This window comes from Rhipicephalus sanguineus, chromosome 11, assembly GCF_013339695.2.
Source record: "Rhipicephalus sanguineus isolate Rsan-2018 chromosome 11, BIME_Rsan_1.4, whole genome shotgun sequence".
NCBI classification, from domain to species: Eukaryota; Metazoa; Arthropoda; class Arachnida; order Ixodida; family Ixodidae; genus Rhipicephalus; species Rhipicephalus sanguineus.
This window is the reverse complement of record NC_051186.1, coordinates 124,175,326-124,191,364: the sequence shown is the minus strand read 5'-3', so window position 1 is coordinate 124,191,364 and position 16,039 is coordinate 124,175,326. Positions and strand designations below refer to the sequence as shown.

The window sequence follows — 16,039 nt, the reverse complement described above, 5'->3', positions numbered from 1 at the left end:
GAAGATGCAGTTCTTGCCGACCTGTATGCACAAAACATGTGCTGCTGGTCAGGGGAAACTGCTGAAATTTTCATCCTGCTCAGGGGGTCAGTAGTAATGATCCCGCATGCTAGAGAGAGATAACCTCACAGAAATAAAGATTGCTTGGTTAGTGTGAGTAGAGTCGCTTTTGCAGGATCCCACTTGCTATTGCAGCTCGCCGGGCCTGGTCAGGAATAGCCAATCAGCCTCCCGAGTTCATTTGGAGAGTCGTCATTCCCACGACCCACTGTGGGACGTGTGGTTAAAGAGTGGCGAGACGGCGTCCTACGGACACTGCATGCAGTGCAATGTCATGTGGTGGGGTGCATTTGGGCATCGGAAAGTTGCCGCTGTGCCTGTCAGGAAAATTTTTGTGTAGTATCTGTTAGGTTGTGTAGGTCGCTAAGCTTTAAAGCTGGTCGAGTCGGTGATTGATCATCACACCGTGCAGGTGATTTAGCATCCTTTGACGATGAAGAAATGAAAAAGAAACGCACGATATTTGTAACACCCACAGGTGATTTTATTTCAGGAATGCTTCATGAATATATGCGCCCGCGCACCCCAAACGACACGGATATATATGGGCAGGTCAAGCGCACTCCCCTGAAGCAACAAACCTCGTGCAGACTGATGCGATGGTTTGTCTCAGCTACGCATGCCTGTACTAATTGCTTAACTGTGCGCGATGCATGTTCTCTGAGGCGAGCGCGTTTCACTATTTAGTTCGTGGCTCTATCGTCCGGGATATTCTGTGCGTATATACATGAAGTATTAACGCGATAGCGTTAAAGAGCTCGTATCGCAGAAATTCCGCCGTCGGCGTCGGGGCCGTTGGTTGTGAGCGAAAAATCGAAAAAGCTGCAAATAAAATAAATAATAAAAATATTGGGTCCGAGTGAGAATCGAACCCAGGCCGTCTGCGTGGCAAGCAAGTGTTCTACCACACAGCCACGTCACTACTTGGAGCTGCACTGAAAATAACTTTCATGCTACCCAAAACTACGCGTCCTGTATACAGGTGTCACAGTACGAGATGTAATATGGCAGTAATATTGCGTGGTACAAGCGTACATTGCCATCGGGCGTTACACCACGTCAATATCATAACGACTTGGTGGTTCAAAGGCAGCCACCCATTACAAAAGGCACACGCATTACTGCGCGTATTCCTTTAAGACCACGTAGTGGGTGCATCGCAGCTTCGAAAAAGGTTCTCGCGCATAATTGCTCCTGGTTTAAAGCATGCTTCCCATTACATAGGGCACACACCTTATTGCGCGCATTCTGTTAAACACTCGTAGTGTTCGAAGTGCGCGCTATGGGCAGGATACTGCTATCGCGTTCAACTCTTAAAGGCGAAGCTTAAGCGTGCCCCAAATTTTTTATGCCTAAAATAATATTAGATAGTACACTCTGGGAAAAAAAGGACTAAAAGGGGTAGGGAGGTTAGTCCTTCAGGGGATCAACTGATTTGCCACAACCAATAGTCCTTTTGGGGATGAACTGCAAGGGGATAAACAGTTAGTCTTTGAAGGATTAACTGCAAGAGGTCTAACGGTTGCTCCTGTAAGGAGTAACAGTTGATTTTCAGAAATGGTCCCTGAAGGAGCGAATGTTACTCCTGTAAGGACTAACAGTTGGTTTTTGGAAATGGTCCCTGAAGGAGCAATTGTTACTCCTTTAAGGAGTATTGGTTGATCCTCAGAAATGATCCTTGAGAGAGCAAATCGCGCTTCGCAATTGTAAAAAATGGTGGCGAAGTTCCTGCGCTCTTAGGAACGAACATTTCACGGAAACATGTCACTTAAATATTGCTCTCCTATCTGCGCATGCCCATGCAACATGCGAATCTGTTCGCATGTTGCATGGGCATGCGGAGATAAGTTTTCGTGCCTTCTTTCTTTCAGTCGTTGTGCGTCTCTTCAGTTGTTAGTCGGTGTTTGTGGTGTCCTGACTTCTTTCTCGTGTCCATGTTTGCACGCCCTGTCTTTTTAGAATGAATACGTACCAACTAGCTCAGCTCTCTGTTATTCTAAGCATTTAAATTAATGGGCGTAACATACATAGCCACCACCTCATCGCTCAAACTTTTGACCATACTTCGCAGTGTCCTTAATAAGGGAGCCCACTTAAAGAAGACATGACTGCATAGCGGTAGAAAAATTTAATTCCACGTTACCTTTTATGCGTTACCGTGAACAATCGATATTTTACATCCTACCGGCACAATCGACTTACGGAGAAGCACTAACCCGTCAAAATATCATGCGCAACACATCGCGCTAAATTTGGGGCAGAGCTTTCTCGTGCAAACTTGTGACTTTCCCTGCGCACCGCATTTGTAGATTACCAGATAATCTGTTACGCTGCTAAGCTCGAGGTCGTGGGGTTTATTCGCGGCACCTACGGCCGCATATGTGCGGGGGCTAAATGCAAAAACACCAGTTAACTTACGTTAATATACATGTTAAAAATCATAGGTGCGACATGCTTATCCAGAGTTTCGCATTAGTGCATGCCTTATAATCATATCGTGATTCTGCTACGTATATATCATAAATTAATTTATTATTTGCCCATGCACGCTTGGGAGAAAAAAGCTTACCACACTGCAAATACGAAGCTTCTGTATCAATTTAATGCAGCGGGAAATAATTTCATGTACTCTAAGCCGAATAATCACCACATGCATTTAAATTGCTTCATTGATACGCTTAATTGATTTACAGGCGCAAGAAACCATAGCCTTAAATACTTTGGCCACACCATTACAATGACTTGGCGATTTTTCATACTTTTGAAACAGAGGTTTTGAAGCTAGCAGAAATAAGTATCCACTATTTAGCAATAGTTTAATCGGTGATTCCTTACATAATAATAAGTATACATACACACAGCCCATATGGTGCCTATTGCTAAAGGGAGGAATGGCGTGCAATTCGATGCATTCAAATACTTCTCTAAAACACTGAGTCACAAACTATCTAAAAATTATTCAACACCACTACGGTAGCGTATTCAGATTGCAAGCGAGAACAATTAAGCAAATCGTTTTGCAAACCTGTAGCACAAATATGTGTAGAGAAATGCTCGCAAGAACCCCTCATCCTAAAAAGGTCAGACGAGCCAACACTAAAAAGGAGCACAAAACAAGACATTACCTTCTTTTACCATGAGTCCAATTTACGATCAGGTTTTTTGCACTCTGAATAATACTTAGATTTATGACAACTTGTCTCTGCATCATCTCTAAATAAACAACTTCCCAATTACGTTTATGAATACACGTATGCGTGTGCGCTTCTATGAGTGGTATACTTAAAACTTCCCATGCACAATTGCATTCAGGGGACACTTTCAGCACGACTCTTTCAAATCAAGGTTACAGAAAACGTAATATTGTTTGCGAGCCAAACTCATGTGCCAGTATGTCACAATACTTCTATTAATTGTGGCAGAATATGGCTACTGCGGAAGAAGTGCCATCAAACTGTGCTCTCAGTAAAGTAAGTGCTATACACTTGTTGTCAGGACTTCTATTTAGATGCCTGTTTCTTTACGTAATGCATCGTATTCTCACACCGCCCAAAACAGAAAGTGATGTTACCTTTCTGATGCTAGGAACGCGGTCTCTGCGTGACTTTTTATCAAAATCTTCTGGACTGGTGGCTATTATCAGCAGGGCAAATAAAGCGACTGCTGATGAAAGGTGGCGCAACATTGCTTGCGTGAAAATGCGGCAATGCACAGGCAATAAAGCGCAGTGATCTATATTAGTACAACCATGCAACAGATCATACGTCAAAATAAAATGGAGTTCTTTCCGCTTTTGAAGGACCTACAATACTACAATGTGCGCTTACCCAGGATGTGCTGCTTCCAGAAGTCCAGTGCATAAATAGGCGCATCACTAATGGTATGTTAAACCAGACACAATTGGTTGTCCAGTTCGTAGAGTGAAGGATAGGGTTTGCGTTTATTCCGAATGAATACCGTGTGCTGTGTTTAAAATTAAAAGTCTCCTTTCTTTTCAAATAACACCTTGCCTAGTCATTGTGCTGTAGGTGCTGTGTGCACACGAAGAAAGAACAAAATCTAGAAACCTGCGCGAAAAAGTGCTTTGTCCTGCTGTCTTCCTTTTGTCTTCGTCTGCGGTGCGCCTAATTAATTTTACACGAGGCAAAAAGGGCCTCAAGGTATTTCCTCTTAATACAACATCTATTGCACATTAGGGTTCCATGCGCCGGTTGCGACATGTACATAGGATAGTCAAAACAGTGTAACGCATTTATTGCCTACAACTTTATTACCTAAGAATGATCCAACAGCATTTCGCTGCTCGTGGGAACGCAGAAATCGTAAAATAGACCATTAAATACCATGTAGAGCTAGAGCGCATCGTAGAATGCGAAGATTTGTTCATTCTCCAAAACACATATGTCCAGTGATAGTTTGTAAAAGACTGCTTTGCAGCTGAGCAGGTGCACGACTAGTGTCTGTCATCCGGGATGAGTAGTTCCCTTTTTGTTGTAAGATAGCGCCAGTGCAAGAACAAAGGAAAACATGACAAGGAGAATGAATGATATTGATCCAAAGGAAAAGAAGGTATTTTTGTGGACTTATTTCGACGATGGAGCCCCATCAAATAATACATGGTGAAAAGAAGACCATGGCACTGGAAGCTCACGGAGCAATAGGTTTTGCATGTATGAGCGCACTTCCTGCCACATAGGCTATCTAGGAGAGGATTTTGCATTCCTGTGAGGTTGGTAATCCTGTGATATCCCTCAATAGAAGAGCCATCATCACTCAAATCAGAAAATAGGAAACACCTGTTTTAGGGGAATAGCCAGAAGTGCATTTCATAATATTGGGAAAAGGGGGGGGGGTCCGACCACCTTTTTTGCATGTTCATCCGTTTATTATGTCTGAGTGTATATTTACACATACGAAGAGCTCATCTCTGATTCATTAACATGATCATCTACCCACCATGGTTGTGCCGCAACTCCGGCCAAGGCAGAACTTTTCTTCTTCCACTCATTTGCTTGCCTGTTCTGGCGCTATTGTTTCATGTGAAAACCTGAAGTGCGTGGTGCTGATAGCAAATAGGGCGAGACAATATTTACTTTTAAGGCTTCAGAACGGGTGCACGTGGGTGAGTCCTTCAGTTCGGGGCACCGCCGGCCTGTGCTAACCAGTGGGCTGGCCAACGCAACCGTCGGACAAAGCATTATACTGAGAAGATGTTCAAAGACAGCAAAGTGCAATCATGGACAGAAGAGAGAAGTCAAGACAACACAAACGCCGTTTCTAATGTGAATTCCTACAAACTAGCTAAGCTTTTTGTCAAAGACAGAACATTCGAGTAATATATCAGGGCTTTGTGAGAGCATACAAGACAGGGAAGTTCTTCCGAAGGTGAAGGCTTGGAATTATGAAAAAGTTCTCGAACAGAGTATGTTCCTGGAGCCAACATTCCGACAAATGAACTGGTCGTCGTCGAGCTCCTGGAACACGTCGTGCCCAATGAATTCCGCGAGACTGGAGCACAGTCCGATAAGCCACTAGCACTTACTGCGAAATACTCCTGCGCCATCCCAATCATAAATAATATCCTCCGTATGTAACGAGTGCCTTGTAATGCGTTACCCGGAGCAAGCAACGAGTGTCTTATAAAGCGTTTCCCGGAGTACCAAAGTCACCTGTCGCCGTAATAAATGTTTAAATCATGTTAGTAGATACCACCTTCAGTGTGCCGCCACCTTCAATTTGCCTTCAGCGTGCCGCCAGCAAAATAGCTTTGTCTCGTCCAAGACATAACACTTGTAAACACCTTCGAAATGAAGTTATAATTTAAAACAGAACGTGGAAATGGTTGCTTCCAATAAATAAAATATTCTTTTACTGGCGCGAGTTCAACGGCTAATTACACACCACAAGGTTCATTTTCTCACGAGCACTATAATGGCAAAGCGGGCTGCACCAATTAATCCTAAATTTAACCAGCAACGCGCGGATACGGCAGCAAAATACAGAGCAGCTGCGCGAAATTTTATTGCTACGGCTCGTAATTTCGATACCTTAGTCAAACTTCAGCTACCGCAGATGAAGAAAGTACAGTGCGTGATGTCCCCTCGGCATGTTAAATACACTTTAAACAATAGGTACAAACGTTTCACGGGAGCTATTGCGTCTATCCAGTATACTAGGTTCACAACTACGAGCGCTCGCACTTAGATGTTCTCTCTGAGAGTTTTACAGCGAAAGCTGTTATGAGATCATGTCAGAGGCCGTGTTTGGTGCCGTATTTGTCCGCCGCCGCCGCCGCCGGTGTCCGTAACCACTATCGTTCGAAATAAGAAAAAAAAAACGAAATAAGAAAAAATCCAGGATGGAACGAGGTTCGAACCAGGGTCCTTTGCGTGGGAGCCCAGTATTCAACCTCTGAGCCGTGCCGGTGCTTGAAACTGCTTTGCAGAAAGGTCCTATACAGCCTTCATATCGGGAAGAAACCACATTAACTAATGCAATGTAGCGTGGTAGAAGAGTAAAATAAGCACCAAGCGTCGCACAACCCGAATTCTGTAACCAGGCGTCACATATGCGAATTGTGCAACGAGTGGGTTGTTGAATGCTTCCAATCCATTACAAAGGGCTCCGCCATAATTCTTCATCGTCATCAGGCACAGCATCAACAAAGTGCGCATAATGCCTTACATGCGTTTAGCAGGTACCCCGGCTCTCCGTAGAATGACGAAAAATGGCACAGTGCCTGCTTCCCTACTTCTCAAAAATTACAATGATTTATAGCGTACAGGGTTCTTCGCAAGTGCACTTGTATTGGTTGCCAAGCAAGCCCATAAGCGCATGATCCATTTCCTCGGGGTCTCAGTAAAGTTCTTCGCCCCCCCCCCTCTCTCCCACGTCAACGTATGTTATACAGCATGACAGGAAATGGAAATAGCGACCGGGCGTCACCCAATGCAAATTACATAACTGGTGGGCTGTTTAAAGCTTCCAACCCATTACAAAGGGCTCAGCCATAATTCTTCATCGTCATCAATCGGCGCTTCAACAAACTGCACATAATGCCTTACAGACGTGTAGCTGGTGCCTCGCTTCTCCGCAGAATGACGAATAATGGCTTAGTAGGTGCTTCCCAACTTAACAAAAATTGTGATTTATGGCGTAGTGGGTACCTTTCTGGTGTACTTGTATTAGTAGCCCCAAGAGAGCTTACAACGGGCTCTAGAAACGCCGCTCTTCCAGCTTTCGCTGTGACTGTGCTGCGGTTTCAGCGCAGGCCTGGCGTTTTTTAATCGTTCTTCCCACGAAATTCTGATTTTCAGGTGCTGCCCACAATATATTTTTTAGAGAAGTGAAACAGCGCAATTTTCTTCAGCGCCAGAGGAGGCATGACTCGTTGCAATCCTTACTTCACCTCTAGCATGACAACGCTGCGATAACCCGCATGCACACCATGTACATGTACTGTGATGTACCTACAGCATTTGTGTTGTGGTATGGTGATCTGTAGAAAAACCTCGTATCATATGCACCAAAATTACAGCCAAAGAGCAGCGGTAGGACGAGTGATCAGACTCAGACACGAAGCATTAGCTCCATCTGGTATAACGGCAGAAGACCACGTCCGCGGCTACATCGAATGTGCAGACCCCCACCTAGGGTGCGCACTGAACTTGCTCAGAGAAAACGTTTATTCCCTATCGATCTGTCACGTCCCTGTTTACGCACAGCCACATATTGAAGATGCCTTGGGTGTAGTTTCGCAATAATTCGCCGAAATGCGGCGCGCATTGGCGTAAGCGCTGTTTGGTGAAGCGTTCACAAACACTAGGCCGACCAAATACTGCAGCGAAGCTCATTCTGAAAACAGGCGAAGTTAGACGTTTGGCTTCATTGCTTTTTGCTGCAGATGGGGTTTTGTGCCAACTTTGGAAGAATTATGTCTAAGGTTGTATGTCATCGTGCCATTATCCTATTTTTTTATTCAAAATACCCCTAAAGGCCCTCAACGAGGGTATTACATAGGGGGACATTTTACAATAAATTGTGAAAAATAACAGAGTGAGAAAAACGGTAAAAAGTACAATCTTGACAATTGGCTGTTATACATAGTCAGAAAACAACAACAACAACGACAATGAAGTAAATGCAAACTACAACATACTGAAGTAACTAGACACAAATGGTAAAAAAAAGGAAAAGGTGCAAGCACAGTAGGCAGTTAGTGAATGCCTACGCAAACAGAGTACATGAAATACACAATACAGAAGGAATACCGCTACAATATGCGAAATGAAAAAGGAAAAAGGTGAAAAGAAATGAATTAGGTAGGACACCACGTTTAGGCAATACGCTCAGTGCGTAGAAGATCTTGAAATTTCGTTATGTTTTTTTTCGGTAGCCACGTGCGATGATAAATGGTTCCATTCAATGATAGTGCGTGGTATGAATGAATTAGCGAAACGATGAGTGTGACATATGGGTCGTTTGACTTTGTACTGGTGATCGCGGCGAGGAAAAACGACTGCTGGGGGCTGAAAGAAATCGTCAGAAAGAATTGAATGATGGTATAGCTTGTGAAAAAGCGAAAGGCGAGCTGCTTGGCGACGATGAGATAAGGGTTCAAGTTCGGCGCGATCTCTTAGTGCAGTGATGCTTGAATGACGTGAGTAATCTGAAAAAATAAAACGCACAGCACGGTTTTGCAAGGATTCAATATTCTGGATAAGATAGGCTTGAACTGGGTCCCAAATAGCTGAAGCGTATTCGATTTTTGGTCGAAAGAGTGTTAAATAGGCGAGCTTACGTATATAGGGAGGGGAATTTTTTAGAGAATGTTTGATAAGACCGAGTGAACGATTAGCTGAAGGAAGGATGACGTCAATGTGATAATGCCACGTGAGATCTGATTGAAAGTGAACACCAAGGTATTTATAACTAGAACTAAGTGTTATTTCGGCATTATTTAAAACGTAAGATGTTGGTATGCGGGCATTACGTAGGGTAAATGACATTAACTTTGTTTTGGATTCATTCAGGGTCATTAACCATGAAGTGCACCAAGTATTAATATTGACAAGGTCGGATTGAAGGAGGTCACGATCGGCATTACTGGATATGTTACGGTATAGTACACAGTCATCGGCGAATAGTCTAATATGGGACGACACACAATTAGGCAGGTCATTATTATAGATTAGGAAAAGCAACGGACATAAAACACTACCCTGAGGGACACCTGATGTTACGTTCACATAATTAGAATGCGAGTTATTAACGACTGTGTACTGTGTTCTGTGCGAAAGGAATTCTTTAATCCATGCAATAACATTGGGGTGAATGTTAAGTTGGGTTAGTTTTAGTATAAGCGTGTGGTGGGGAACGCGATCAAATGCTTTTGAATAATCCAGAAAGATAGCATCAACTTGAATACCGTGAACCCTGCCCTACGACACTTAAAGGTAGTCTTCTTCAACAGCGCGTTCAGTCAAACGACTGAAAAGGGCAGGCCCTTCTTGCAGGGTGCTTCGCTGCACATGGCGGCTTTGGACGGCGGAGCCCGTTGCGCGCTCTTTTGGCATGGTGGTTGATATCCTGTTAAGAGCTCTAGGATGTGCACTCATGGGTACTCGTCCCGTCCATCAATGGAAGAAGAGGCTAATTGGTGAGGAAAGTTCACCGGAGGGCTCCACAAATATGTCGTTCTCACACAAAGATGGAACGTCTTCTATGCGCTAACTGATGGTGGTGTCACTGCCACGAAGCGGCTTCTTCTTTGCGATATAGTGTAGTGCAAGAAATGTGTCATGTGGTACTGGCTTAACCGTCCCTAAACACTATTAACTAATAGTTTACTGCTCAATTTGTTTGCAAGTACTTTCAAAGATTGTCAAAAGTGCTCGTCTCCTTTCACAGAGGGTGGCTGAGGAACTGAAGCTGGCCTAAGTACACGTTGACACTCAGGATCGTAAATGGGTTTTGCTGCAGCCTTTGCATTCGCGCCTTTTGTAGGCACTGGCTTCCCGCTTCCTTTAACCAGAACATTGCTGAAGTACTTTGAACAATCCTTCGATGGGCCAGTCAGAATAGAAGAATTCTTTACTCTCAGATCATACCAAGGACCTTCACCTGCAATTGACAAATTGTCTCACATGAATAATTACTTCACTGGGGGATACTTTTCGTTTGTGCATGCGCATATTTGAATACAAATTCTAGGCACGCAAATGTTTGTATTTGTAACAAACGATCCTATATAATATCCATACATGTTCAATTTTTTTTCAGCAATCACTAGATGCTTCTTTTCAGAAACTAAAAATTCAAGAGCTGCTGCTGATTATACTTTTTTACTTTTAATTAATTGCTGTATAATTTGAATTACCTAACTTTTTGCGAAACGTTAAGAGTTCCCATAAAACGTTGTGAATGAGACGTAGATGCACTGTGTTCAAGCTTGCATACAAGTCAAATTTACCGAAACGTATAACCTGTGCGCCTATTGCTCCTTGATGGCCTCTTACGAAAGCCTAAAGGATAATGTCGTACCCTTCTTTCCGCACTGGTATTGCGCAAGCATTATTAATAATTCAGCGCTGCTCTTTGGCCTATAAGTAAGCAGTGCAACCAAATTGAATTCATATGCATATGCCACAACAGATTTTACTGCCAGTTGCAGGAGAGACATTGCTCGTGGCAGAATGCAAGCCAGCAGTGCATAAGCAATTTAAATGCATGTAGCAAAGCAATATTCATTCAGTCTTCTTTTACACCTGCAGCTTAGAATTGCGCTGGCCAACTGCTTAATATTTTCAAATTGCGACACCGACAGTGTTCCTGAACATTGATGCCACATGGATGGTTGTTAGATACCCTATATAGAAAGCTTTTGACCAGAGAAGAAGTTCATATCCGTTATTTTTTGGGCAGCGTAGAAGCTACGCTGCCCTATTATAGCGCCTTGACCAGGCCAGCTTCGCGGCTAAAAAAAAAGCTATCTCCGTCTGTCTCAGCCAGCGTCAGGAAATTACGTGCACTCCTTCGTACTCCCAAATGCAGGAGACAAGGAAACGCGTCACGTTGACGTGACGAGCAGCGGCTCCTTTAAGTCTCTTTCTACTTTGCTTCGCGCCGCTTTTCAAATGGCGGCATGACGGGCTACGCATTCAGGAAAGAACCAAACTGTCTTGTTGCGGCAAGGTGTTTTAGTGTTGGATAGTACGAGAGCAGAATGAATGCTAGAAAAGCACAGGGGGTTCAGGGCGCGCGAACAGGGTCATTTTATTTTGACGAGCAGATAACGATAAGCGGGAGCTATAATATTCGTTATGGCTTCTAGTCAGGTCTCTGACGGAAGATCATGTGGTCAAACAACGTGATGATGAAGTAGCGGCCTATGACCAAGTCAAGGTGAAAAACACGCAAGAGGCGTTTGGGGACCCGTGTGTCACTCGTATGTTTATTGGAGCTCCAGACGGACGTCTGAAACAAAATCTAATTGAAAGCCCTTGCAAACAAACTGATAACCATGGTCACCGCATCGATTGGGATAACGCCACTATTGTCGCTAAGTAAAATTGGAATGCAAGACTGCTTATGAATTTCCTAATAATTTAATGGACGGACAACATCATCCAAAAGATTGACGGAGATATGCCTGGCAACTGAAACCGTTCACTGCATCATATTTTATTATAGAATGTGACTTACGGCTTTTCCCAGCTTTTGTGCGATCAAGGAAGCCGTGCGGGTCCCGAAACGTCTCACCTGCATTGCTACCACGATTAGTATTGGCCGCAACTTCCCCATCCTGCACTTGGAAGCCCCCAGCGCATCTCTGTACAATGCAATACTGTACAATAAACACTGTACAATAATGTACTGTACAATACTGTACAATGTTGTACAATACAATACTGAACCTAATATATCGTAGCAATAAAAAAATTCGGCAGATCCCACGCATTGTGGGAATCAATTTCGGGCGAAGCAATCGGGCAGCAGCATAGAGTTTCATACAATAACCTACAGAGAAAACGGGCACTGCGATCGTTGAGCCACCATGAAAATGATGGGAAGTACAAGCTTCGGTTTGGATAGAGCTAGTGAACAGTCTACAGTTTCAGTTTCTACAGTTTACAGTTTTTTCTACAGTTTCAGTTTCGCTCTTTGCGAGGTGTGGGCAGTGGGGTGCGTTGCAAAGCACTCAAGCAGTGCCTTTATTGTTCAGAGGCTGACAACCACTAGGTCTCTCTGTTTGCTGCGGCGTTGCAACCTTAAAGGTTGTATTTGATAGCTTTAGCAAAGCGTTGTGGACTCACCGCTGCGCATGGATGTAGCATCCCGTGCCAGTGCAGGAAATTGCATAGAGTTCACGTTTGTTTGATAAGGGCGTCTTGCCAAAACTCTTTCAAATCAACTGCAAAACAACGCCGAAGCTAAGTAGACGCACTGTCACGCTTCTCTGACTTCGACTTTACAGCAAAACGAGAGATGCGCTGGGGGCAGGCCACTTGGACAGACGCACCTGGCATTGCAGCAGACGACACGTTAAGTGTTTCTCAGTCAATACAATACTGTTATTTTCATAAATAGAAATACGTACTTTCGAGGGAAAACAATGCTTATTTTAATTGTTGTAAAAAATATTTCACTATATATTGACGCAAAATCTGGAACACAATTGCAGAGCAATGCACACCCTGGCGGTTGAATTTGTCCAGGTTTCACTTCCATCTGACGATCACGCAAACTTTTTGCAATACGTTTTACGTACAAAAGAATGAAGCAAGTTTTGATTGGAAATAACTTCATATCACTTTGTTTTACGCTCGGCAAACAAGAGTCGCCAGTCTCAAGAACGGAAGCCATCCGAAGCAGATCCGAAGCCTGTACTTCCCATCATTCCCACAGTGGGTCAAGCGACACTGAAGAAGCCCGCATAGACACTAGCGCCCGATTCCCCTCTAGGTATCGCGGGAAGAAGCTCTGTGGACTGTAGCATCATATGCGCGATTTTTCGCTTTGAGCGAAGCGTTACTAGGTGGAACGACACCATTGCGAAAGTTTTGTAGTAAACATATTGCAGGCTTCCTAGGCGCGTCCACTACACTAGAATGTAAAGGGCACCTCCACGGCCCGACGTAACGTCGGCACTTAGGTTAGGGCAGATATGAAAATTTTATCGCAAAGAAGTGCACGGTACGCTCTTTGATGTGCTTATGATGAGTAGCATTCAGGGTATGTGAGCAACGCGTTAGTATAGATTGTGTAGTCAATGATATTAAATTGATGAAAACGTCGGTAGCCAACACTGCAACCTCAGCTGGCGTTGCCCGACGTGCCGCTTGTGTTCCTAAGAAGTTAGAGCACTGGCGCAGTTCTGTGGTTGAATATCTGACTGTCATACAGAGCGCGTAGGTTCAACTCCTGCTCGAACTGTGATTTTTATTCTTTCCTTACATCGGGATTTTTCGCTCATAGAAACGACGTCATTGCCGGCACCCGGTTTTCTAGACACGAGCTCCATAATGCTTTCGCGTTAAGGTTTCCGATATCTACTCTCGATCTTGTAAGGTTATCTACTGTTAATCACCTGTGGCGCACACCCGCATACCACGGGCCGTGTTATGTTGGTATGTGCCACGCATGCCTGGTGAAAAAAGTTTTATGACGTACACGATAGGCAAATCAAGTTATCCAGATCGCGACCTGTCAATCGTATTCGTTATGCACCCGTGTTCTCCTATGCCAATTTTAGTTCATGCCAAGTTAAGGAGACGACGACGAGAACAGCAACAATGTAGGCAATTATATATATAAATAGAAACGGTCCAAGTTCCTTTCGTTCGCTGATAAATGCTTCGCATATAAAAAGATTCGTCGTATTTGCAAATAAGGCTCGACACATTTTCGGTGTTTCACCAAACTGTGTATACCACAGCACACAGTTGCGTAGCTTCACTTTACTCAAGATGACGCCGCGCTTCTTAAGAATAGGAGATTTTCCTAATTCAGCGCCACCTGTCGGCAGCAACGAGAAGCATTTCTCAGCCGCCATTAGTAGGTCGCGCGCCGTCAGAGCAGTCAGGGTACACGCGCGCGCGCTTCAGATTGAACGCTCGCGTGCGATCCTGTTTGCGCAAATAGTTGCCGTTTCCGATAGAACGGGATCAGCGCAATGCCAGCCCATTGCTGTGTACCGCAGTGCACGCAAAGAGGATTTCGAGACGAGGATGGGTCGAAGGTAAGCAGAAGCGCGCTTGCCCGCGGCTTTGTTTACAATCGGTGCGCGGCTGATGCCTACCTTTTCTTGCAGGTCTCGTTTTTTTTCTTTTCCGAAGGATACGGACTGGAGGAAAAGGTGGATTATAGCTATTAAGCGTGACGAAGGTTCTTTCTTCACCGTGACCACCTATTCTAACACCGTGACCGTGACGAAGTTCACAAAAGTTTGTTCAAGGCATTTTACTGAAGCAAACTACTTGCCAAACGTCGCCGGAAACCGTCGTTTCTTCAAGCAAGACGCCGTGCCCAGCATCTTCGCGTTTAGTGCTCCGAGGCCTCCACCAAGAAAAAAAGCCAAGAAATCGAGAACCACTTAACCTCGTCAGCGCTACAGTGCCTTCCGAAGGCGGGCGATCGACTACCGCGGATGTGAGCGACGTAGACATCTGCTCTCCTACATCGGTGACGAGCAGCATCGATGGCGTGGTGTGTGGTTGTGCGTGCTCGCTAAAGATTTCCGACCTCACCGAACAACTCGACGTATATGACGGCGCGTGTCCGTGCGTTAGAGTCGGAAGTAAAGAAAAAAGCCGAAGTGGAGCTCATTAAAAGTTCGTTGTACAAAGCAGAGCGAGCGCTCGACATTGCAGCACAAGAGCGTAGCCAGCTGGAGAAGCGCGTGAGCCGAAAGTTTTCCGTTGAGTGCTTTCGGGATAGCCCTGATGGCATGATGTTCTACACAGGCCTTCCAGACTACAAAGCTTTCATGGAACTTTTTGAGTTCCTTGACCCAGGAGAAAACTGCGAAAATATTAAGGCATGGTCAATAAATTATGCTGACTGCCGTACCAATGCAGGAAGGCCTCACCTGCTGCCCGCCAGAGAGCAACTTTTCTTAGTACTTGTAAGGTTCGCCTCGGACTTTTCGAGAAGAATCTTGCCTACAGGTTTTTAATTTCTGTGCCAACGGTATCCAGGCTGAGTACAACTTGGATCAGCTTTATATACCTACAGATAGGCCAGCTTAATCTTTGGTGGACAAGGGATGAAGTTAATGAAGCCATGACGTTTCGATCGAGGCGGTTTGGACGTAGCTTTCCGCAGCAAACTTCTGACTTCGTTCATCGTTGTGCTTCGCTAACCTTTTTGAGGCGCTGTAGGCTTCCACTTTTTCTTCCGTAAGAGTCTCCGGAATAACTGCGAGACTTTTGGACCACGACATCACCACCAAAACAGTAAGCGAGACGCTGTAGTGTGGGCTCTCCGACACTGCCCATGCAACTGCCTGAAACGACGCCCTACTAATGGCGGACGGCAAAAAAATCAGTGTGGCCAGACTGAATTAGGAAAATCTCCTATTGTTAGCGAGGATTGCTCACACGTAGTCACCACTTCTGGCCAGGGCAACGCTGCCACTGCCTATTTGAGGTCGAGGTGGATCGTCGAATGCAAGGACGTTCTAGAATATGAGGGTATGTTTTACCAGTCGCGTTCTCTTATCTATGGTCAAAACGTTCTCCTCAGCATTGTGATGAGCTGTTTGATCACTGCGACGATACGGGGTAAGTGTTAGTCTATCTGCCTTTCAATAAATCATTTGAAGATAATAAATATTATTACTCAAGTATAAAGCTTAAGCTGGCGTGCTTAATTTGGATCCTCAGAATTCGTTAATATTGTAGCGGGGTAGCAGCTATGACTATGGTGAGGTGTGCGAAGAAGAGGCAGACGACGTGTCGGTGTGCTGGAAGTAACAACC

General features: G+C 44.6%; 1 protein-coding gene across 4 annotated transcripts in view; it reads right to left on the bottom strand.

Moving 5' to 3' along the window:
• Positions 1-16,039, bottom strand: part of LOC119373907 (uncharacterized) — a 74,646-nt gene that overhangs the window by 8,823 nt on the left and 49,784 nt on the right. For 2 of the 4 annotated variants that reach the window (XR_005180012.2, XM_037643969.2), the window contains exon 5: positions 8,019-10,182. The exons of the other annotated variants lie outside the window; for them this stretch is intronic. Coding sequence is in view for 1 of the 2 variants with exons in the window: in XM_037643969.2 (XP_037499897.1) it covers positions 9,944-10,182 (239 nt within the window). In the remaining variant the exon portion in view is untranslated. Of the gene's footprint in view, positions 1-8,018; positions 10,183-16,039 lie in introns of those variants that run through there. 4 annotated transcript variants of the gene reach the window in all.